Source organism: Vipera berus (genome assembly GCF_964194415.1).
Source record: "Vipera berus genome assembly, chromosome: 6".
Classification (NCBI taxonomy): Eukaryota; Metazoa; Chordata; class Lepidosauria; order Squamata; family Viperidae; genus Vipera; species Vipera berus.
Genome location: NC_138208.1, coordinates 55195723 through 55219912, shown reverse-complemented (window position 1 = coordinate 55219912; position 24190 = coordinate 55195723). Strand labels below are relative to the sequence as shown.

General features: G+C 38.0%; 2 protein-coding genes across 5 annotated transcripts in view; one reads left to right on the top strand and one right to left on the bottom strand.

The window, feature by feature from the left end:
- The window catches only part of VEZT (vezatin, adherens junctions transmembrane protein), a 33943-nt gene extending 20321 nt beyond the window's left edge, over positions 1-13622 (bottom strand). For all 3 annotated transcript variants that reach the window (XM_081330411.1, XM_081330410.1, XM_081330412.1), the window contains exons 1-2: positions 13496-13622; positions 4700-4834 (exon numbers count right to left, since the gene is read on the bottom strand). In XM_081330411.1, the coding sequence (XP_081186537.1) occupies positions 4700-4834; positions 13496-13531 (171 nt within the window). In that variant the 5' untranslated portion in view covers positions 13532-13622. The remainder of the gene's footprint in view (positions 1-4699; positions 4835-13495) is intronic.
- A 243-nt stretch (positions 13623-13865) lies between these two features.
- Positions 13866-24190, top strand: part of FGD6 (FYVE, RhoGEF and PH domain containing 6) — a 377558-nt gene continuing 367233 nt past the window's right edge. For both annotated transcript variants that reach the window (XR_014026906.1, XM_081331125.1), the window contains exon 1: positions 13866-14078. Coding sequence is in view for 1 of the 2 variants with exons in the window: in XM_081331125.1 (XP_081187251.1) it covers positions 14066-14078 (13 nt within the window). In the remaining variant the exon portion in view is untranslated. The remainder of the gene's footprint in view (positions 14079-24190) is intronic.

Here is a 24190-nt window from a genome sequence, read left to right as displayed (position 1 = left end):
TTTTCTCCTCCATTTTCTCCTCCAGCTTTTTCAACTTTTCATCCATCATGTCAGACATCAATTGTGAATGCTTTCCAAGAGCGTCTTGTAAATCCTTAAGCGTCAATGCCGGAGGAGGTGCAGGAGGAAGCAAAGCTTGTAATGAGGTCTGTTGCACCAGGGAAGACCCCGCACTCCGAAGAGCTTTAGAAGTTTTAGCCGCCATCTTCCCCCACTTTCACTTATTGCGCACTTTCACTTTAAAGCTATAAAATCCATTGAGCTAGAGAGTAAAGATAAGAGTCCACATCACCTTGACCTCCTGTACCGCTCTGCCTGCATCTTGACAATCAAAAGTATTTCCTTTTGGCAGGGGTGGTTGCTAACGCCTGGCTCTGCTCCATAAATCCCGGAGCAGGGGCGCTGCGCAGCTCGGAGCAACCCAGGCTTCGGGGGGGCTCAATCCTTCAGCCGCCCAAACTCACAGCTCAGGCGGCCCCGGAGAGCTCAACCCCTACCTGGGGCCTCACCCCCTCCTCTTCTCCCGAGGAGGGGGCTTCAAATCCATCTAAACAGCTGATCTGCGCTGTTTACGATGGAAAAACACAGCTGCGGAGCGGGCAGCCCGAAAACGGCTGTCTTTGGCGTCGCGTCGCCACTGGAAGTCTCAGATAGTAAAGATTTTTATAACTTCCCAAAGGAAGTTAAGTTATTTGTAATTTAAATTTTTCTGTACAGAAAATAGAAGAGAAAAAGAGATTAATGACCACCAGGTCAATAAAGCTGTTGAAGATTTACTGTTTCCAGGGGGAACCAGGGGAAGCTCTCTTTAAGTACTTGTGAGTGGGAAGAGGGCTAAAGTCCCACTGAAGAAAGAAAAGTACAGCCATGGGAAAAATCTACCCAATGCAGGTAACTTTGTAAAAAGCTAAAGAAAAGAAAGGAAAATGATCATATATGGCTAGCCCAGAGGAGAAAATCCCACTTTGAGAATGCCAGTCAACCAGCTTAACTAACCCTCTTATCTCTAATTAGGAACTGAATGTAAAGGTAGCATTATTCGTATTTAGTTAAACTACTTGAATGAAACACTGTATTACAGCATATATCAAGACCTCTTTTTTTGCCATACAATTCTGTAAGCAGAAAACCATTTAGGGAGAAGAGGCCTAAAAAAAGAGGGGAGGGAAGTGATATGTAGTGTTAGTTCTAGCTAAGAAAAGAAGAGAAGCAACAGCTGGGCAAATCTAGCAATCACCAAGAAAAATGAGGGTGGGGAAAAGAACCTGATGTTTTTAGATCAAAAGGGAGAGGAAACGGAAAATAGAGAGAGAAAATATAAGGAATGAAGCTAACTGTAAGAACGGTGGTTCCCAAATTGAAGAGAACAGTTATGTCAACCAAGGTCACATCCTTTCTAAGGCAACCGAAAGAAAGGTAAGATTCTGTTCACCTACTAAGGTCAAAGGAAAAAGCCTAGAATGTGTAATTAAGTGCTTTGTTTATGGATGTTACGGCACACAAGTCTACGTGTATATGAGCTTGGACCTGCTTTCAATAAACTCATCTTGCTGAGCCATGTTGGGAAATGCTCTGACAAGTAGGCCTAATCCTGAATGAGAATTAAATGTCTGCAAGCTGAAATTTGTCTTGAGGAGCATGATGACAAAAGAAATAAATCTAAAAATATAATGTTGGAAAGTTTTTGAACTAGTTTGGAGCAAAGAGATACAGATAGTCCTCAACTTACAATTATTCATTCAGCAGTCTTTCAAAGTTGTGACGGTGCTGAATGAAGGGACTTACAATCATTCCCTAAAGTTATGGTTGTTGTGATGCCCCTGCAGTCACCATCTGGGTGCTTGGGAACCCATTTGCACTTAAGAATTGGTCGCCAAATGCTCTATGATCATATATTTGCAATCTTCCCTGCTGGCTTTCCAAAAAGTCAGTGGGGAAGCTGGCAGGGACTACACAAGTTGTCGCCTAGTGAGAAGGACTCCCTTTTGCCTCTGGGGACTGACTGAAAATGCTCCATGCTGAAATCCAAGCAGAATCTTCAGCTCGGTATCTTTTTATATTTGTATTTGTATCAGTCTTAATATTTTCTCTTCAAAATTATAAGAAATAAATTCACTGGAAAAAGTTTTAGAAGAATAAGAAAAAGGAACAGACAATTAGACCAATTGGTAGGTAGCAATATTTGTCATCTGCTGACTATATTTTCCATTTTTGCTTTTTAAGAACGGGGAGGCAAGTGATGAAGGGTGCCATCATTTCCAGAACGATTGGCTTATTTTCAGAGTTTGGATAGAAGATATATTTGTTTTTTCTGGCATATTAAAAACAAATGAGGGTTTACACATTTGTTCACTGAAAAACAAAAGGAAACTGCAGCTTCATTTTTCAGCAATACAGGAAAAAAAGGTACACGTATTAAGGAAATACAAAAATGGTACGGTATGTTATTTTTAGCCAATACATTATGTTCTCCATGGAAGAATTTAGAAATTATGCAAAAATGAAATGTGATACTTACTGTGCTTATTACATTGCAAGCAAACAATCTGTAAGATTGTTACTGTGCCTGTTAGCCTAATTTTATTGACACTGCCTCCCACTCGGACTCTTCCAATGAAGGACAATATTTGTAGCACAGGATTGAAATGAGGGGTCCTTGGTGCTCTCTGACCTTACTTGTTTTCTTGCCAAGGTTTCATTGTCCTAACTAGGTATCATCACTAGCACTGAAATGAATGAATGAAACATCTGCAAGAAAATAGGCAAGCTCAAAGACCCCCCACTCAGACTCTTCAATCTATTATTACAGATTGTACATGATATGGATGTCACCAATCCAAATCCCAAATTCAAGCCCAGACGTTATTGAACTGGGTATGCTGCATATCCTTCATTTTCAAGATATAGTCACAGTGGCAACTCTTTTTAAATTTCTTATTTCTACATTTTTTTAGATTTAGATTTTTTTAAACCTGCCTTAATTATTTTTATAAACAACTCAAGGACCATAACCTAATACTCCTTCCACCTCCTATTTTCCTCACAACTGCCACCACCTGAGGTGAATTGGGTTGGGACAGAGTGACTGACCCCAAGTCACCCAACTGGCTTTCGCGCATAAGGTGAGATCAGACTTCACTTTCTACTTGGTACCTTAACCACTAAACTAAATTGATTCTCTTTTTCTTGCAATGCATCGGAGTTTTCACCATCTCATCTTATCTCTGCTACAATGAACAGACCTAGTTTTTACTCCAAATATATATTTTAAATTAAAAGCCTTCAGACTGAACTTAATGTCAACAATAAGCTTATTTTTAACTACAGGAAAATGACAGGGAATTAGATTCCAGATTTCTGATCTATAGTCTCACACGATAAGTATAGTTGCTATTTTGCTTAAAACAAAAACAGCAACCTGCAGGGGGTGTATTATCCATGGGAATTTCTGTTTTGAAACTGTAATGCTAGAACCCAGGAAAAAATACCTGAAATTAAGAACCAGTAATTTTGTGGGTAATTTTGTACCATGTAGATACCTTGGCCACGTGGCAAACCCATGTGGACTCCATTTCTGCCTCCACTGTACTGTATCACCAACCAGAAAATGAAGAGACACATTGCAAACAAAGCTTAGGATCCATAAATTCCAATAGAATCAGATTTGCGACTACCACTGATCAATCATTCTCAATAAAGCAAATGCATAAAGGGATCAAGAGTTCTTGAGAACCTTTGATTGGAGTTTCTATGTTTTTCTTTTCCAGAAATATCCTTTCCTTTTCCTGAATTCTACATACATACATACAAACATATTTTCCAGTCTAATTAATGATTCCAATGTAATTAATCATTGCCATCTCAACAAGACTTTGATACCTGAGATTTCTCCTTTCCTTTCCTTTCCTTTCCTTTCCTTTCCTTTCCTTTCCTTTCCTTTCCTTTCCTTTCCTTTCCTTTCCTTTCCTTTCCTTTCCTTATTTTTGGACTGTGGGCCTTAAGGCAATGAAAACAGTACTTTGGTAATAGTCGAATTGGAATAGAAAAATATGAAAACTGATAGAACTGCTTATATCTTTTCATAATATTCCATATTTCTCTTTCTCTCACAAAATGCATCCTTTGGGGTTCAAATCACTGATCTCTTCTGCTTTGACTGCTGCTAGATGAGACTGAGCTCTTTTGGCACAACTGAAAACACTGCAGGGAATCTAAAGGGAATCTAGTTTCAGTAGAAGAAAACTCATATTCTTTTGGAACTACAGGTAGTCCACAACTTATGACCACAATTGGGACCAGAACATCCATTACTAAGCAATGCAGTCATTAAGTGAGTTGCACCCAATTTTATGATCTTTTTTCCCAAAGTCATTAAGCAACCCACGTGGATATTAAGTGGATATAAGGTTTAACATGGATAAAACAAGAAAAAGTAGCAAGTTTCCCAATTACCACAAGTACCCCCAAACACAACAGGCAAAGAAACAACGTCTATTACTTGACTTTAGTAGCTCCTTAAATCCTAAAATTCTGAACAACTGGCGTAAAAGGTCCAAAAGGAATGGCATTAGCCAACAAATACACAACGTTGCCAACAGCATTCACATGCAAACAGGGATAAAGACAATGCATTTTTAAACAGATACCGGTTATCAAAAAATTCAGATTATATAATGTATAATGCTACCTACCTACCTACCTCCTGAATAACACTTACATCCATATCTTTTGGTCCCTCTTTGGATGTGCATTCTTCTGACTTCTGCAACAATGGTGAGCATATTTCAAAATCAGTGTGTCCCAGATCCTGTAAGTACTGATAAAGTGGTGAATTCTAAAATGAAATGAAAAAAGCTACTTATTTCTGTTTTGTTTGTAAACAAGAGCTGGAATTAATGATTATAGTTTACTGAAATATTACAAAACATTAGATGAAAACAATGCATCTCAGAAATAAAAACCTCAAGAAATAACACTAATGAGGCTACTTAAAAGCCAACTGCATGTTTTGCTATACAACGGCAGCCTTGCGAAAACATAAAGGAAATCTATTTTAAGTAGAAGAAAACTCATTTTTTATTGGAACTACAGGTAGTCCACAACTTATGACCACAATTGGGACCAGAACATACATTACTAAGCAATGCAGTCATTAAGTTAGTTGCACCCAATTTTATGATCTTTTTTTCCAAAGTCATTAAGCAACCCACGTGGATATTAAGCTGATATAAAGATCCTGGAGCACTAGGGAACTACCAGAGGAATGGAAAAGAGCTGATGTAGTTTCCATCTTCAAAAAAGGAAAAAAAATGGATTTAAGAAACTACACACCAATCAGCCTGACCTCAGTACCTGGGAAGATTCTGGAAAAAATAATCAAGCAACAAATCAGTGAACACCTAGAGGCAAAAAAAGTCATTACTAAAAGCCAACACGGGTTTGTCAAAAAAGCAGATCATGCCAGACAAATCTTATTGCATTCTTTGACCAGGTGACAAAATTAGTGGACCAGAAGAATACTGTGGATATAATTTACTTGGTCTTCAGTAAGGCATTGATAAAGTAGACCACAACCTACTACTTGATAAGATAGAAACATGTAAGTTAGACAGCATCACCACCAATGGATTCGTAGCTGGCTGACTGGCTATACTCAGCGTGTGGTCCTCAATAGAACTGCATCTACATGAAGGGAAGTGTGTAGTGAGTTGCCCCAGGGCTCTGTTGTGGGTCCAGTGCTCTTCAACATCATCAATGATTTGGATGAGGGGATAGATGGGGAACTCATCAAATTTGCAGGTGACACCAAGCGGGCAGGAATAGCCAACACTCCAGAAGACAGGCTTAAGATACAGAATGGTGAGAAAAGTAAGATTTTACATTTAGGCAAGAAAAATGAAATGCACAGGTATAGGGTTAGATGACCTTCAAGGTCCCTTCCAACTTTATGATGATGATGATGATGATGATAATCTGGTTTCTCCTATGACTTTGTGAGAAGCCTCTGGAAAACTCGCAAATGGCAATCACTTGATCCTGGGATGCTGCAGCTGTTGTAAATATTACTATGATTGCCAAGTGCCTGAATTTTGATGATGTGATTGTGGGAATCCTGCAATGGACTAGTTATAACTTCTGAATGGTCATAAGGTGAGGACTTACCTATAGACCTATTCCTGAAAGGAGGAGTCCCTCCAATAAGATTTAGAAGCGCATAAAAGCCTTTGGAAAGGCTTTCTTAAGCACAAAAAGTGAAAAAAATAGGCAGGACATTTATGATAACCTTTCCAAATAAATCAAATATGACTAGATGAGCTAAATCTACTTTATTGCAAAGCTACATTAATAGAATCTTGCAAGTCTGAAAGTACAAAATTTCCCACTGTCATTTTTAACTGTGTGATCCGTTAGGGCAGGTCATTCCTAATTTTTCTCTCTCTAATCATGAAGCTTTTTTTGGGAGGGGGGCTCATGGTCTCTTGACTGCTTTCTAGAAAGCATCTTCTCCCTCCTTTCCTCAAGTTCATTCCCACTGTCCATTAAAGACTCATAGGAAGGGCTGTTTCAGCTACCATGTTTAGATGATCTTAAAAATACAACCATACAACATATTCTTAATTTTCATACTAGTAACTGCCTTTCATATATTTTACCATTCCAACAGGATAATGATAACTGCCAAATCTCTGTTAGCATTTCATATTATACTTTACTGAATTAGTTTAACAATGGAATAGTCATTAAATATACAAGATTAAAAAAACTATAAAATATTTTTATAATAAGATGCTGTAGCCAATTGTTCTTTTGTTATACTATAATAGCATGAGTAAAGAATAAATGCTTCCTAAATATACTGAAATAATCATTCAACTACACTTCAGAAATAAAAGTTAGCAGGTAGGAAAGAATAAGCACACAAAAGGTTATGAAAAAAGCATTTAAAGAAAAGCATGATAAAGTTTACTATTGCTTTTGTCACATTAACATCCCTTTATTTAACATACAGAATGCATTCCATAAAAAAATAAACTTATTTTTTAAAAAAATAAATTGAAATTAAGATATAAATATGAATGCACTATCATAACTGCCTATATGTTTTAAGGCATACCAAGAACATTTCTGCTGATGCAAGGTAAAGGAAATGACTAAGACTTTTTCCATTAGATCCTCCCTACTCCACCCTAATTTATCTCCTGCATATCTAACCTTTTCATTAATGCTTAATTACATAAATTTGCAAACTGCTACATATTAAAAGACCATTCTATCCTTGTTTAAAGCTAAAGGTGGATCAAAAGTTAGAAGTTAAAGAACACTCTTCAAGAATTACCTTCAACTGTCTTGTGAGACATATGTAATTGCTAAAATTAAAGCAGCTTAAAATTTAAGTTTATGCTGATACACAGATGCCCACAAGACTTACAGGCAAAATGAATCTTGTCTCCTGGAAAATGTGATTCCACCTTTCTCTTAAATACACTTCCAGTGCATCCGAGAGAATTTCTTCCACCTCCCCATTTCTTTCTACTTGTCTCTCCAGGGTGTCTGGAGCAGAAAATCTGAAGTATAAATCAGAGAAACTGCACCTGTACTTTCACCCAGGTACATTTTTGTGGCATAGAAGCAGAAGAAGTCAGAAGCAACGCACTAAGCTGTTTCTTCTGTTCCTGTGCAATAGGAGGAACCCAACATCAGCTGATAAGATATGAAAGGCTTTTAGAAAGCTGATGCTTAAACGAAATGATGCACATCAATAAAATCTTTTGCAGATCTTGCCAAGCAATTCTATTTAAATGTCTTAGTCATACGTTCTTGGAACATAATCATCTTGGTTTACTTATCAGCTAACAAATTACTCAAATCTCATTTCAGATAAATATGGGAGAGTGACACTGGAAATGTACATGTTACCATCAATGTGTGAAATTAAGCATCTTATAGAATGCCTAGGAAACCTATAAAATGACAAAAATGGGAAAGTATCAAAGTATAAAATGCTTAATATTTCACACATTTCCTAGGCATTCTATGCAATGCCAAAGGCAAACCAACAATATGTAAAATACTCCCACTAAAATACCATTCTAGCCTTCCTTGTTGCAACAAGGTCAATCCTTTTTTTTTTTAGTAAGAAAGTCCTGTATGTTATTTTGCATTTCTTCTTTCATTTTCATATATGTCTTTTCAAGAAAGGGTTAGAAATTCTAACCCTTTTCATGACCCTCTTTCTATTACTTTGCATAACAGATCTTGTCATTCTGTATAATGTCTAGGTATTATCTGCCTAGGGAAAGTATACAGCATATACTGCTCAAAAAAAAATAAAGGGAACACAAGATAAGACATCCTACTATTAAATACAGTACATTGTGTTGTTTAAGTGTTCCCTTTATTTTTTGAGCAGTATAGTATATTATAGTATATTAAAATAACATAGACATTCATATATTTGCCTAAAATGTTACACATTTTATAGATTTCTAGGCATTCTATACAATGCCAGCTTTTCACACAATGCCACTAACATATATATGATCTAGGGAGTTCTAAATATCAACATTTTTCTAACTATATTACAAGTTCTGTTGTTTTTATATAAGAGCCTTTCTCATAAGATTCACATGAAGAAACTTTCAAAATCTCATTTTCAGAGTCAATACAACAATATAAGACTTCAAGAACAAAAAACACACTAATCTCCGCTCAAAACTGCTTAATAACTGTGCTCTAAGAAATCATCTTGAAATTTAAAATTATCCTCAACAAATGAACAGAATCATACAGATACTGAAAACACACACAAAGAATAATAAATACTGTCACAAACCAGGTTCTATTCTGAAGACCTAAGCATTTCAATTATGTGCTTGTCTTGAATGGAGGATGATAAGGACTGAGATAGGAGCTAGCTTCTCAGGTATCCACCAGCATTACAAGAGACCAAAAACTTAACTGCAAGACCTCAAGTTAGTTGTCAAGTGAGAAAGCCATATAAAGTCAAATATAAATAAATAAATATTGATGATGTTGGCAATATATTGCTCCAGTACCAGAATCAGGCAAGATGATGAACCAACTATCCCAACAGGTGGTCCCCGTATGTTGCAGTCCTGTTGCTGGAGCAGCCACAGGCTTCAGAATCCACATATTCATTGATGCCACAATGAAATCACTTTTGATTGTCCAGCATGCATAAATCAGTCTGCAGGGGCTTACATTTCCACCTTTTATCACTTGTCTGTAAATATAACTTTCAACCTTGCCTGCCAAGTACACAGAAAGGAAAAAGCCTAGACTTTACCTGCCCATCAGATCTGTGACTGCAGCCTTGGGGTAAATCAAAATGACCCATTTTTTTCTGGAACTTTTGGTAGCCTTGTATTATTTTATTTATTATTTTATTTTATTTATTTTAATCACATTTATATCCCGCCCTTCTCAGAAGACTCAGGGCGGCTTACAATTTAAGCACAAACCAATGTGCTTAGCAATATTAGAGATGTCAAGGCCTGTATCTTTTTCTTGTCATGCTTTTTTCATGCCAATTTCTCAGGAGCAAACTATCTGGATTGTTCTATCCTCTCCCCTTGGGATGTTTTTCTTGGACATTACATCTGACTCTCGCAATGCTATTTTGTTGGCAGATGGTCTGTTCTGCTTTCTCCTATGTTTCTGAAACAGCTTGTTGGTCATTAAGCAATTTTTTCAAAATCACAGTTTGGCCAATCCAATCTTCATGGAAGTTTGTAAAGCTGTATTTCTACAACTGGATGTATGTAAAGCTTTACTTGTCCTCTACCCATCCACCATAGTCAGATGTAGAGGTAAGGAGGACAAATGCAAATTCAAATACTTTCACTGCTTCATTGTAATCTAGCAGCAAGACAATGGGCATGATCCTTTCTCTGTGGATGAGTTTGTTATATAATAACTCAATTCATTCTCCACTTGGATGAAGTCATTTCAGGCCAACTATGATTGCCACCTGCACTTTTAAATAAACAGTTCCAAGCCTTCTCTTCTTTCAGAGAATTTGTTTTGTCTAAGAATTATCAGGTTTCTGTCCCTCCTTAAAGATCAACCAAATCATGCCAAGGACTTCTACAATTCTTCTTTTGATGTCCTATCAGAAAGACCCTCCCCCTGATTATTGCTGGCCATAATGTCTCTCTTTTTACTGGATTTCAGTTTTCTATCCAACTAAGAAGCTATCCAACTATCCAGTTTATTGCACCTCTCACTCTAACAGCACAGATCATGTACAGTTATCAACGAAGCTAAAATATATCCAGTTCTTTACTGTTCTCTCCTGGTCCTGGAACATAATCTTCCATTCAAATGGGCAGGGGGGAAAGAATTCAGTGTAGAAGGCATTTAGACTGTCAACACAGGAGAGGTGGATTTGAATATGGTGATCCACTGTAAAAATTATCCAGAAAGTGAATGTACTTGAGTATGGCAATGACATTCAAATACCACATCTCCTTTAATTTGTAACATCTTTATAAGCCCAAATTATTTGACTGGCAATCAAGGTTTTTGAACCAGCCAGAAGTTTTTAATTCTGAGGAATTAAATGATAGAAACATCCCCTTCGGTGTCATAAAATGAAGGATTTAGAGGCCTGAAAGGGAGTAGATGTTTCCAGCTCTAGACAAATGAGAAATGAAAATAGAAGAGGTGACATAGTACCCGCCAACTACCCATTACCAGAAGTAGGGAGGTGAAAAACAGGTGACATATCCGGGCTCATAGAGGAAAGGAAAGAGAAAATAGCAAAAGTATTAGTGCTGAAGCTCACAAAGAGTTACTAAACTGGAGAGAACTATTATACAAACTTATCTCAATTGCCTCTCAAATCCATTAAGAGACCTGCCAGAATATTCATTCACTCAGAAGGGTAGGAGGAAAGGATTAGAATATTCTAATCTAGCCAAGTTGTATCTTGAGAGTCTTCAGCAGTGAAGCTGAATGCCGAATAAGGTTTGGAGAATGATGATTTACTATCAACAGCTGGTGTGAAGCTTGACAGATAGTTTACATAAACCTAATTTGCTAATTTTACACTTAATTTTCTGTATTAACACTAATCAGAAGCATAAAACAGTTAAAATATTATAATTGGGATAATAAGAAAAATACCCGATAAATTACATCACAGTGTAATAAAATGTATAACCTCAGAATCTTGAGTATAGATACAGTGAAGACCTGTTCAATAGCAATGTTATAAGCAACATTCCTAACAATGATATTCTTCAAAAAGAAAAAAATATGCATGTTGAAGAAAATCCTACAACACTGAGAACAGTTTGAAAAACCGTCAAATATATATTTTTTATTCTACATATCAGTTGGCACAATTTCAAGCTTGCACATTTTTGCTCTCATCCTCAATAATTCCTTTCTCTCTTTTTTAGTTAACTATAGTCTAATTTCATATTCTATTTTGAATGCTGGCACCATATCTTCTGAGGATGATATTCTTATCAGAGAAGTTTTTCCAGAATGAAACTAAGCAATTATAGTTGAATATGCAATAGTCGAGTATGTCATTTCCCATAGTAGGCAACTAGGTCCTCTAGATATTTGGGCTGTATAAATACACAATGCACTTTTTAAAAAACCATTAGTTTAATATCTGAATAGTATTATAAAATCCTAATGATGGCTTGTTAAATCCATAAACCATTCAAACTGTCATTAGAAGTTTCCAATGCCTTCCTTATGGCCACTTCTTCATGAACATGGGAAGAGCAAAGAAAAAAGCTAGGTAACAATACTGTACAGTGGATACCTTGGTATTAAGTATTCAGTTTAAGACAGAAACCTTTGTTGTACAAAAATATTTTGATGTTATTTGCAATTGTTTATGAACACTATATTTAGTTTTTAATGTAAAATTTAAACATGTTCTTACACTCACATTTCAAATCATAGTTAACAATGATATAAATCTTTTTTTCTCCTTAAAGGTCTAAGTCAGGGATGTCAAACTGCTGGCCCGCGGGCCAGATGTGTCATGCCGAAACCACACCCACCTTATTGCTGGCAATGGAGAAAAAGTCGCAACACATCATGTCACCTTGCGAGTTTGACACCCCTGGTCTACATTATCTAAACATTAGAGTGTTAATAGTCTCTAATAATACTGTATAACTGCCACTATCAAAATAATATGATACAATATATCATAATACATTGCTCATGCCTTAAGCTACATTATCATAAACTACTTAACAGCAGCCATTTTAACATGCTGCAGACTTGCGCTTCATCCAACTGTAGTCCAGCCAGCACTCTATTACACCTTATTTTTATTGCAGCTGATCACTGTACAGTAATGCTGCCCCCTCCTTCCATTGCATTATGTATTTTGAATTGTAAAATTGAGGAAGGGATCATCTCACTAATAACTGAAAGTCAATCTAGGCTTCTGCAGCATTAGTATATATCAAGACTGATCACATGTCTATATTATACTTGTTGCCCAAATACTAATACAGAGGTGATGTTTACATTTTTGCTTATTCTGTTCACATACAATTTACATTTGGTAGTATTTCCAAAGCAGAATTCAGTTACATTCCTCTAGTGAGCCCTATGATTATAGAGAGAATGTGGCAGACATTAGGAAAACTTCTGACCTGATTAATAACATTTTCCCAAATCATCAGCCTCATAGGACATTATCACAGGGAGCTTTTATATACAGAGATTAGAAGTGATAAACTAGCTTAATTCAAACAATCATGTTTGCTTTTATCAATTCTATCACTTCTATCCCATTGATTGGATTTGGGTAGATCAGTCTAAAGATTTGCCTAATGTTTTCTAGCAAAACAATTAAAATCGTTAGTTTTTGTTAATTCGCTTGCGTGTTTCTTGTGTTATTATTTTGGTTCCAGGTTACAAACTATCTTGAGTCCCAGGCAGTAGATAAGAAATAAATGGGATATTAACACGGTAATTCATACATCCGGAAGCAACGCCAGTTCACTAAAATGTGTCACAATAAAAAGCTTGGCACTTATGGTTCCAGAGGATACTCTATTGCTGAAAACATGTAATATCGCCTCACTGCAAATATGCTTTATTTCTGGGACGTCTGGCGTGTAACCTTTCCTCCAATTATTCTTAGGTTGCGATGTAAGTTCGTACCGTATTCAGTGGGACTTACTTCGAACTAGACATGAATATGAATAATCTGCTAGTCGCTCTTTGGTTCACACCAAACTTCTCCAACTCCTTCCCTTCAGAGGCGAGGTTTCACGACCAAAGACATGGCTGGATTCAGCCGCCCTGGGAAATCCTCCTCCTCCTCCTCCGAGGGCCCTGCAAAGAGCTCCACCTGCCCTCGCCACGCACCCGTTCAACGACGCCACCTCGTTTCGCCAACGGCAGCGTGAGAAAAAAAGAAGTAGCCTCACCATCTCTACCAACAGGCACCCAAAGCTCTCCACCGGCCCCTTTTTGCTACGCTACGCACCTCAAACACCACTTCGTCGTCAAACTCCGGTGTCATCCTTCTCCGCCATCCGTTCCCGTCTCCTCAGGCACCATGGGAAAGCGAGTCCGCCGAACCCGGCGTTATAATCCCCCCCCTCCCACACACACACACACACATACACACACACACAAAACCCCCACCGCGGCGGCCCAGCAACTCTGGCTACCCAATAGCCACTGCGGGAAGAAGGGGAGGAGAGGAATCTGTGGTGTTGCTGCGCAGATTGAACGGCAGAGGAGGTCTACTCTAAGCGAAGCAGTGGTGGTGGGGGGGGGCGTCTGTATTGACGGCATTTGGCCTGTAGGGGTCTCTGTGCCGCAAACCAAGGGAACTTTTGCTAAGACGGCGTCGACCGTCAGTGCCCGTTCGGGTCAGTCAGTTGCGCTCTTTCCCTCTCTTCGCTGCGGGAATGTTATGCAGGAACCGGAGCGACGGGCTGCGCTTTTCGGTGGACTTTACCCTTGCAAGCGGCCACTCTGAGAAGAGCTGTTATGCTTTAAAGAGGGAGAAGGAGCGGAGCAAGGCGAAACGCATGGAAGGGGAGTCACCATGAGTTCAGCCGGTGAGTGCTCGGTAGAATGAACGGGACGCGAAAGAAAAGCGCTGGGAACTTGGCTTGGGGGTACTGGCGACCGCCACCGCGACAGATGTGGGGGGATCCAAGGGGCTGATTTTAAAAAATGCCCCACAGCCAGCTGAGCAAGAGGGATATAATAGGAGGAAATGGTTCTCCTCCTCAGCCTTCTCCGCTCCTTGCTCCTGTTCCTTCAAGTCCCAACAGAAGATGGGAGGTGGCTTAAGGGTCTACTTGTGAGAAATCCTCAGGATTGAAAATACAACTCTCTTTCCTGCTCTCGCGTTTGTCTTCAGTTCTTTTTTTTTTTATTAAAGAGTTTTACAAAAACAAAATTTTACAATATATCCCCCAATCCCCCCCCCACCCCAAACCCGAGTTCTTTGTTTCATTACCCAAAATAGCTAACTTCAACAGTGCTAGTTAGTTTGTTATCTGGGTAATAAAACGTCTGCAGGAAAACAACCATGCTTCAGAGAGCACCAAGGACCCCCGAGTTCTTTGTTTTCTTATCTTTCCTGGGCGAGTGAAAAGATTAACTTGCCCTAGAAAGAAAAAGTCTCCATGACTTGCATGCCCTCATCCACATTGACGTTACTTCGCAGCCCCTGTTCTTATCTGTTTGTGAGGTCTATGTTATGAAGTTTTCCTAGTCGTGTTCTGACTGACAGCAGAGAGTGAAAAAGTAACTCTTCCTGAACTCTCTAATGTTGTCTAATAAAGTTTGTAATCCCCCCCCCCTTGCGATCTTATTAATTGGGAGAACGATCCTTCGACCGAACTACACTTTCGTTGTTGCCGGGATTGATAAAACCGGTAGGCTAACACATCTGGAGGAAAGCTGAAATAAACAAAGCCCTGATTTCCTGCCTTCTGTTGTTGGAAAAGAATCCATTTTTTCTGTTTTCTGTTTTCCCATCCTTTTGGGGTATACTTAAATAGACCCAAGAAGTAGTGTATGGGGAAAAAAAAGAGACTTTCAGCTTTTTTCCAGGCAAGAAGACTTAAGGATTAAAACATTTGTGGGATTTGTGTTTTATGTCTTAAGAATTTAGATCAGTCTTGTTTGTAGCTGTATTTTTGAAGATGTGTAAGGGAGTGATTTAAGGGATCCTTTGTTGAAAAGTTACATAAATACGTTGGGGCAATTGTTAAGGGCATTTTGATATTAATACTCTTTGTTGACATTTTGAATAGTGAATATGTAAGTAACTCTAAAGCTGTTAACTGCAAATAAAAGAGTTCAGGAATGGATTTGTAATAGTAAGAATTTTCTGATTTAAACTTTGCTGTGCCAATCAAAAAAGGAACTACCGGTAGTTTATAATAGTTTTCTTATCTCTGCCTAAGTCATGGGCATAGTTTTTGCTGTTACTTTAATGTGAATGCCATTGCTCCTCAGAGAAAACATACATTGTTTATTTTTCAAATGTGGGAATCCACACATTAATTGGTCTGCAATGTGTTTTTAAATAGTGTATTTTGAGGCTAAACCAAAGGGTTTTTTTAATAAAAAAACCCAGATGATGACCTGATTACCTATTCATTTACTATAGAACAATGGTATACATGTTTATTCAAAAGTAAATTCCAGGGGAATCAGTGGAGCTTAAAAGTTGCCTTCACTTGACACACTAGATAGCAGACTACCCAATTACATTTAATAGCATATTTTAACAAATGCGGCCCTCAAAATTAATTAATCATCATTGTGTTGTGAAAACAGCTATTTTTGGGGAGCATGTAAAATTGAACTTAATCAGAAAATCAGGCACTGGTAGACTTATAATTATGATAGAGTTTCATTTTGGATACTACTTTTGGCCAGTATTTTGTTTACATCATACTTAATTGCAAATAATTACATTTACAGTTTTCTTCTTGAAATTAATTTTGGAATTCATTGTTTTCTTGTAAATATATATAGAATTGAAGCCATGGCTAAAAACCTATAATGTGCTTCACTCTGGAGGCTGCAGACTGGCCTAATAAAATATAATTGTGATATTTTGCTCTTTGGGTTTAGGAGCTGTCAGTACTAAAGTGCTCTCTGAACAAAGGTGCTTTACTGGAAAACATACTACATTTTCATTAGCAGTGAAGTAAACAATTAGATAAAAAACAGTTGTTAAGCAATTTCATTGTAAAGTGTATACGTATCTATAATTACCTCTTTATGTTTTATTGTGATGAAGAAATGGAACATGAGATAGTTTATCTGGGTACAGATATTTTAGCCTGTTTCTGTAAGCATGTATACACTCTTCTCATATTTGTATGTTGTGTTTTATTAGTATAATAAAGTTGTACATTAGTATTTATGAACTCATTTTTGTATGAACTAACCAGATTTGCATGATTATGCAGCTTCCTTTTTTTCTATGCAGGAATAAATAATATTTCTATATCAGGAATGAGCACAGTCATACTAGCTAATGATAGACAAGAAAAGTGGCATGGAAAAGTCATAGAATCAATATATCCGTAGTAGTCTAGAAATTTATGAGCCTTTGGAATTTAAATGCATACTGAAAACACCACTAGATTTTGATAGTGATTGTTGTCTATGGGATTAAGTCTATATAGGAGTAAAGCTCAAACTCTTATCTGTTATCTATTTGGTGACGCTGACAAATAGTTTATATTTTGAGTGAGCTCTGGACTTTGTAAACTATCATTAGGTCTAATTGCTACTTTTTTGAGAACTACACTTCTGTGAGATGCAATGCTAAATACATACATTTACCATTAATGGTAAATGATAATGCTATTTTACTTTAGGTACCTTAATATTTAATGCAACTTTCATTGTGATATTTCTTATTTTTTTCAGTATATAACATACCTTAATCAAGATCAGGACGGCCAAGGCATTAGATCTGAATTTCTTTCAAGATATCTAATGATTTGCAATACATTGATAAATTTACTACAAATCATTTGATATCTTGAAGAAATTGTGGTCAAAACCATCACCTTCCTTCTAAATTAGGCTGCTCTAATGAAGCTGATATGGAGCTTATCAGAAGTGTCTTTTTGTTTGTTGGGGCCTGATAGGTCAATCCAGTTTCTGATAAAATTTTGATTCAGCCTTGTATTTGAAGGCATTCAGTTCCTTAGTTGTAGCAATGTCTGCCCATTGGCTTTCTTTATTGGATTTTGAATTTCCAGGAAAATGGATTACCATTTTATCCATTAGTTTAAAATAAGATTGGAAACATTCATGAATAATACTGTGTTTGAACTGACCAACACTAATGATTTAGCTTCCCCAATAACAGTCAATTTAGAAAACTAAAGGAAAGCCATACTTTTTTCAAAAAAAAGTGTTAATGGTTTCAGTTATTTTTTCAGATTCATCTATTTTCTGTTAATTTTCTCTAGTAGTCATGTTTTGTCTATATGAATAACATTGAAAATAAATTCTTCATTGAATCAAAGCTTGGTGATTAACCATACAGATTACCTCCTTTGAGGTGGCTTTGAAGAAGCAATACAGAACTGACTTCTAAAATAGTAGAGTGTTACTGTAAAGGACTAATTAGTAATTGTATTGTTTGATCAAGCCCATATCTCTCACTTTTATTTCTTGCCATATAGTTGTTGCATAGTTGTCTGTAGGTATATTTTGGAATATTTTTAAGTTTCTTCATTTCTGAAGAAACTTTTTAAACTTTTTTATAGATTCATAACTGCCATATGAATTATAGAAAGAATTGTTTTTGCTTTTAATAATGTTATATATTTTCCTAAAGCAATATTGGTGATAGAAGTAAAAAGGAAGTGCAATGAACATTACATTGCTACTAAACAGCTATTTTTAATAAATAGAGGTAGTCAATTTGCAGTCATTGGTTTGTTGACCTTTTGAAGTTGCAATAGCACTGGAAAACTGACCATACTTGCACTTACAACCATCATAACATCCCTATGGTCATATGATCAAAATTTGTGTGGTTGACATTTGGGATGTATTTATGATGATTGCAGCATCCCAGGGTCATATGATTACCATTTGTCACATTCCCACCCTGCTTCCAACAAGCAAAATCAATGGGGAAAGTCAGATACTAACCTTGGAAGGATGGAAGGCTGAATCAACCTCCATCCAATTGAACTCCTGCAGTGTGCAGAATTAGCCTGCAGTACTGCATTCTAACCACTGTACTGCCACGGCTCCTGGTAGAAGGGGTAGAGAAGCCAGTCAAGACAAAACTAGCATTGTTCTGGACTTGAAAATCAGCAACAGGTTTTGAATTTAAAGTTGTTTGAAAGCTAGGCAGAGGTAACATTGTGTCATAGTTACTTCTGACATTGCAAGAGATAGAGCAGGGGTGTCAAACTCGCGACGTCACGTGACATCGTGCGACGTATCGGAACTTTTTCCCCATTGCTGGCAGTGGGTTGGGTGCGGTTTTGTTGTGATGCGTCCGGCCTGCAGGCTGGCAGTTTGACACCCCTGAGATAGAGTGTATGAGTTAAATTCTGCTTCTACTTTTAATTTTCATTAATTGAAGAAAAATGTTGTTTTCAGTGTTCTTCTTGCGGAGTGTTGACATCTTCTAAACTAAGATGTTCATTGAGAGGCAAAACACATGATTATGAAGAGCGAAGATTAAAAGTCTATCCAAACTTCTTTTTTTAAAAAAAGATACTCTTGGTTGAGCACTATAACTCATATTACTGTTTGCATACATTAAATTGGAAGAAAACTTACTTAAATGCAGTTGGCTTAATTCTTGTAGACGTTGCATAAGGTTGCACACTCATAATTTTGATGCTTATAGAATTTCTATTTCTTTTCAGATTGTGTTAAGTTAATGTTAGTTCCTGTTAGCTTTGGCTTTAGGTTAACCATATATTTTCTAGGATTTGCGGAGCCACCTGAAAGGATTTGTTTATTTTTTGAAAAGGGCAGTTAGTAGTTTTAGCAGTGGTGCAGTTTGTATGAACCAGTGGAGGTTTTTTTCCTAACTGAAGCTCAATAAATATTCTGTTTAGAATAAATATTAATGCTGAAGTATTAAAGTATTAAGATAGGCTTTATTAGAATAGAATAGAGCTGGAAGGGATCTTGGAGGTCTTCTAGCCCAGCCACCTGCTCAAGCAGGAGAACCTATACCATTTCAGATAAGTGACTGTCTAGTCCAGGGGTTCCCAACTGGGGGTGCTCACATGCCCTGTGGGTGCGAGACGATATTCCAGGGTTTGCAAAAACTTGGGTTTAGAAGTTTCAAAATTATAGTGTATATACATAATTCATTCTGAACTTTTGCAAAGGGTGCGAGAATATATCAGAAGCGTTCTAGGGGAGCAGGATATAGAAAAGGTTGGGAACCACTGGTCCAGTCTCTTCTTAAAAAACTCCAGTGATGGACCGCCCACGATTTCTGAAGGCAAGCTGTTCTACTGGTTAATTGTCCTCACTCTTAGGCTTCAACATTTATTTAATTTAAACCCACTTTTCTGCTCAGAAAGGCATTCAAGATTGTTTGTCCTTTTTATTATTTAATTTATACTCCTTTTGGGTTTTGAATATATTTTAGTCATTTTTCTAAAATTTTACATGATAACTATTTACCTTTTCTCCCTTTCTCCCTCCCTTAAAGTTCTAAAGAACATCTGAGATTTTGTGAGTCATTTCCTTTTATATTTACGCCTTCAAGCACCTGAAAGGAATCACAGCCATGTTACAAGCAGCATCAATATTTTTTTTAAAAAAGCTTGCAACAAACGAAGAAGAATTTATTATATTCTGGTGTATTTTTGTTGTGCGTAATGCTAATAACTATTATGGGAGAACAGTGCTTAGGAAACATTTAAATAAGAATTTAAGAAAGAAAGGAAAAACTTATGACTAAATAAAATGAATATTTTATAATGAAGATTGAAGAATACTGCTTCACTGGCAAAAGTCTAAGGGAAGTATTTGTTGAAATTCCCTTTGTGTATAAGAAACTGCTTTTATTCTGAGATTTTACAGATAGTTTTTACATTTGAAAGCAACCACTGAGAGATTATTTACTATCATAATTGAGCAAAGAAGTCTGAAGCGTTTTGAAGGAGAAATGAATTGTTAAACCCTGCTGACTGTGATTCATAATTGATAAACTTTTTTTAGAATATATACTTTATATGAAAATCAAAAGGCAAGTTTCAACCTGGGCTAAATTGAACAATATAGGAGTCCTGCATTAATCAGAACTGTATGTGGCTACTAAACAATTTGGGGGCTTTCCTGTGGAAAATATTCTTTTATGACATGACTCTTCACCTTAATTTGTAGAACCGAAATTGGTGTAATGGAGTCACGAGATAGGGTAAGATGGAGAGAATAAATATTTATTGAAAATACAACTTGAGACAATGGAAGCATTAAGCTAGAATTTGTAAGTATGCAATTTTTCATTTTGAATGCTTGCATAAGATGGTTACAATAAAGTAGGTATATTTAGGATTAGGGTTAAAAGGCTATTTTCACTTTTAAATAAGGTGGTTTGCTTGAGGGAAGGAAATTTTTAGTCGTCAGCTTAGAGTAGTTATGAATATTTGCAGAAAAGAGCAGAATTTCTGTTTTGGATATTGTAAAAATGATCTAAATTTAGTTTTAAAGGTCACATATGGATTGATAAACCAATTGTTTATAATATCTTGTAGTCACTGACATTGGACAGAATCTATCTTGCATCAGAGAGTATACTATCCAGATACTACAATACTTAAAGAAAGGAGGGTTTGTTTATCTTTGAAAGCAAATGTAAAGGCAAAAAATGCTATTGGTATGACAGGATTATTCCAAAATAACTTAATTTTCTCCAAGAAGGAATTGTAGACAGATGCTATAATTAAAACACCATATATTCCAGAGCACTTGTTTGCCTTTGAATATAAAATGCTATAGTCAATTTGATATATCTGGGTGCTGCTGCTTAAGTTTCACTAAAGTGGATAAACCCAGGAAAAGTATAAAAGCTTCTTAATGAAATGTACTCTCTTGCTCTCAGCTACTAAGAGACTTGGGTTTTTTAGGCTTTACATGTATGTATTCCTTCTGTAAGGGACGTGGTGGCTCAGTGGGTTAGGACGCTGAGCTTGTTGATCAGATGGTCGGCAGTTTGGCGGGTCGAATCCCAAGTGCCACGTAACAGAGTGAACGCCTGTTACTCATCCCAGCTTCTGCCAACCTAGCAGTTCGAAAGCACGTAAAAATGCAAGTAGAAAAATAGGGACCACTACGATGGGAATGTAACAGCGTTCTGTGCGCCTTTGGCATCTAGTCATGCTGGCCACATGACCACGGAGACATCCTCGGACAAGCGCTGGCTCTTTGGCTTTGAAACGGAGATGAGCACCGGCCCCTAGAGTTGGAAATGACTAGCATGCATGTGCGGGGGAACCTTTACCTTTACTTATTCCTTCTGTAAAACTACACAGAGGCCAAAATGATAAAGCTGTGTAGGATATTTTTTCTTGTTACATTCTGGCTTTCTTCTGAAAATTTGAAGTGGTATACATGAAGGTCTGTCCTTATTCCCACTACAATTTTCTGGGGTAATTTGAGGTGAGAGGTGGTGATGACTTAAAAGTAATCTTACAAGCGTTCCATGGTCAAATAGTAATGAATCCAACTCTTCCCAACACTGTAGTATTGGTTAAATTGGAAAGTTCTCTGAAAGAACTATCTACAAATAGGTCTGTGGTCCATTAGTGTTGATTGTTTCTTAAATTATTATAAGTTACATTATTTATATCAGTGTTTTATGATTAAGAAAGAATAAGCTTGGAAGTTAAAACATGGTGTGTGATTATTATGACAAAACTTGTTTGTCCTGAATATTAAGAAAAATGAGACTGATGTTGAAAATTGGAGATGATACATTGTCTTCAGGTTTGCTCAGTAGCCTAGATTTTTTAGTTTCAGAAAAAGGACGAAATCTTCAGTTGCCAACTGGAGGATATAGTATTGGTTTATGCACGTAGCTTTCTACAGAAAGGTGGGATTTTGATTTCTAACAAATTAAAAGCCTAACAACAATTTTTTAAACTTCTTTTATTATGGCCAAATTGAAATAACCTTTTAGTCATGGCTAGTGCATTAAAAATAAAATATTTATTTATTTATTTATTTATTTATTTATTTATTTATTTATTTATTATTGGGACTTATATGCTGCCCTATCTCCCGAAGGACTCAGGGCGGCTAACAACAATAACATACAATAAATACAGAAGTTAAAAAATTAAAAACATAATTAAAATCCCTGTCAGTCCAGGTCAGCCAGGTGGAAAAGGAGTGTTTTGAGGCCGCGGCGAAAGGACTGCAGATCTGGGGCCATCCGAAGCTCAGGGGGCAGCTGGTTCCACAGGGCTGGCGCTCCCACAGAGAAGGCCCTCCCCCTGGGGGTCGCCAGCCGACATTGTCTAGCCGACGATACCCTGAGGAGGCCTTCTCTGTGTGAGCGTACTGGGCGATGGGAATTCGTTCCCGGCAGCATATGGTCCTGCAAGTATCCCGGGCCTAAGCCATGTAGGGCTTTAAAGGTAAGTACCAGCACCTTAAATCTCACCCGGAGGGCAACCGGTAACCAATGCAGCTCACGCAGGAGGGGTGTAATATGGGAGTATTGGGGTGCTCCCATCACTACCCGTGTAGCCGCACTCTGCACCAGCTGAAGCCTCCGGGTGGTCTTCAAGGGCAGCCCCATGTAGAGAGCATTGCAGTAATCTATACGGGAGGTAACGAGTGCGTGGGTGACTGTACGTAGGGCATCTCGGTCCAGAAAGGGGTGCAACTGGCGTACCAGGTGAGCCACGACTCCAATATGATCTTCAAAACTGAGTCGTGAATCCAGGAGGACGCCTAGATTGCGTTCTCTATCAATGGGAGGTAACATCTCTCCTCCTATAACCAAAGATGGAACCTCTTGGACTAAACGAGATGCCGGTACGTAAAGCCACTCAGTCTTGGCCGGGTTGAGCCGGAGCCTGTTCTTTCCCATCCAAATCTGTACCGCTTCCAGGCAACGGGACATCACATCGAGAGCATCACTGGGTTGGTTCGGGGTGGAGATGAAAAGCTGGGTATCATCAGCATATTGATGATACCTCACCCTGAAGCCACGGATGATCTCTCCCAGCGGCTTCATATAGATGTTGAACAGGAGAGGCGAGAGTACCAACCCCTGAGGCACCCCACAACTAAGGGGCCTAGGGGTTGACCTCTGTCCCCCTGCCAACACCGTCTGTGAATGGCCCGAGAGGTAGGAGAAAAACCACTGCAGAACGGTGCCTCCCACTCCCAACCCCTCAAGACGACGCAGCAAGATACCGTCGTCGATGGTATCAAAAGCTGCTGAGAGATCTAATTGGACCAGGACAGAGGAATAACCCCTATCTCGGGCCCGCCAGAGATCATTCACCAGTGCGACCAATGCCGTCTCCGTGCTATACCCGGGCCTGAAACCCGATTGGTACGGATCCAGATACTCAGTTTCCTCCAGAACCAAAGGGAGCTGCCGTGCCACCACGCTCTCAACGACCTTCGCAAAAAAGTGAAGGTTGGAGACAGGACGAAAGTTATTTAAAATAACTGGATCCAATGCAGGTTTCTTAAAGAGGGGCCTTACCAGCGCCTCTTTCAAGGCGGCAGAGAAGTACCCTTCACTCATTGAGGCATTGATAACTGCTAGGAGCCAGCCTCGTGTAACCTCCCGAGACGCATAGACCAGCCAGGAGTGACACGGGTCCAACAAACACGTGGCGGCACTTAATTTCCCCATGATCCTGTCCACTTCATCCGGAGTCACAGGATCAAACTCTTCCCAAATGTTCTCGGCCAAACTCATCGTTTTTCTCTCGTCAGATACTGCCCAGTCAGAGTCCAGACCAGCCCAAATCTGAGCAATTTTGTCCACCAGATATTTACTAAATTCCTCGGCCCGTCCTCGTGATGATGAAAATACTGTAGAAGCTTCATAAATGAGAGCATCTCATTGCCAATTGTGTGGATAAGCTGTTAGGATTTGTAATTCAACAATATCTGGTAGATCACAGGTTCCTTAAACTGAATGACAATCTTTAGAGAAGTTAAGCAAACCATT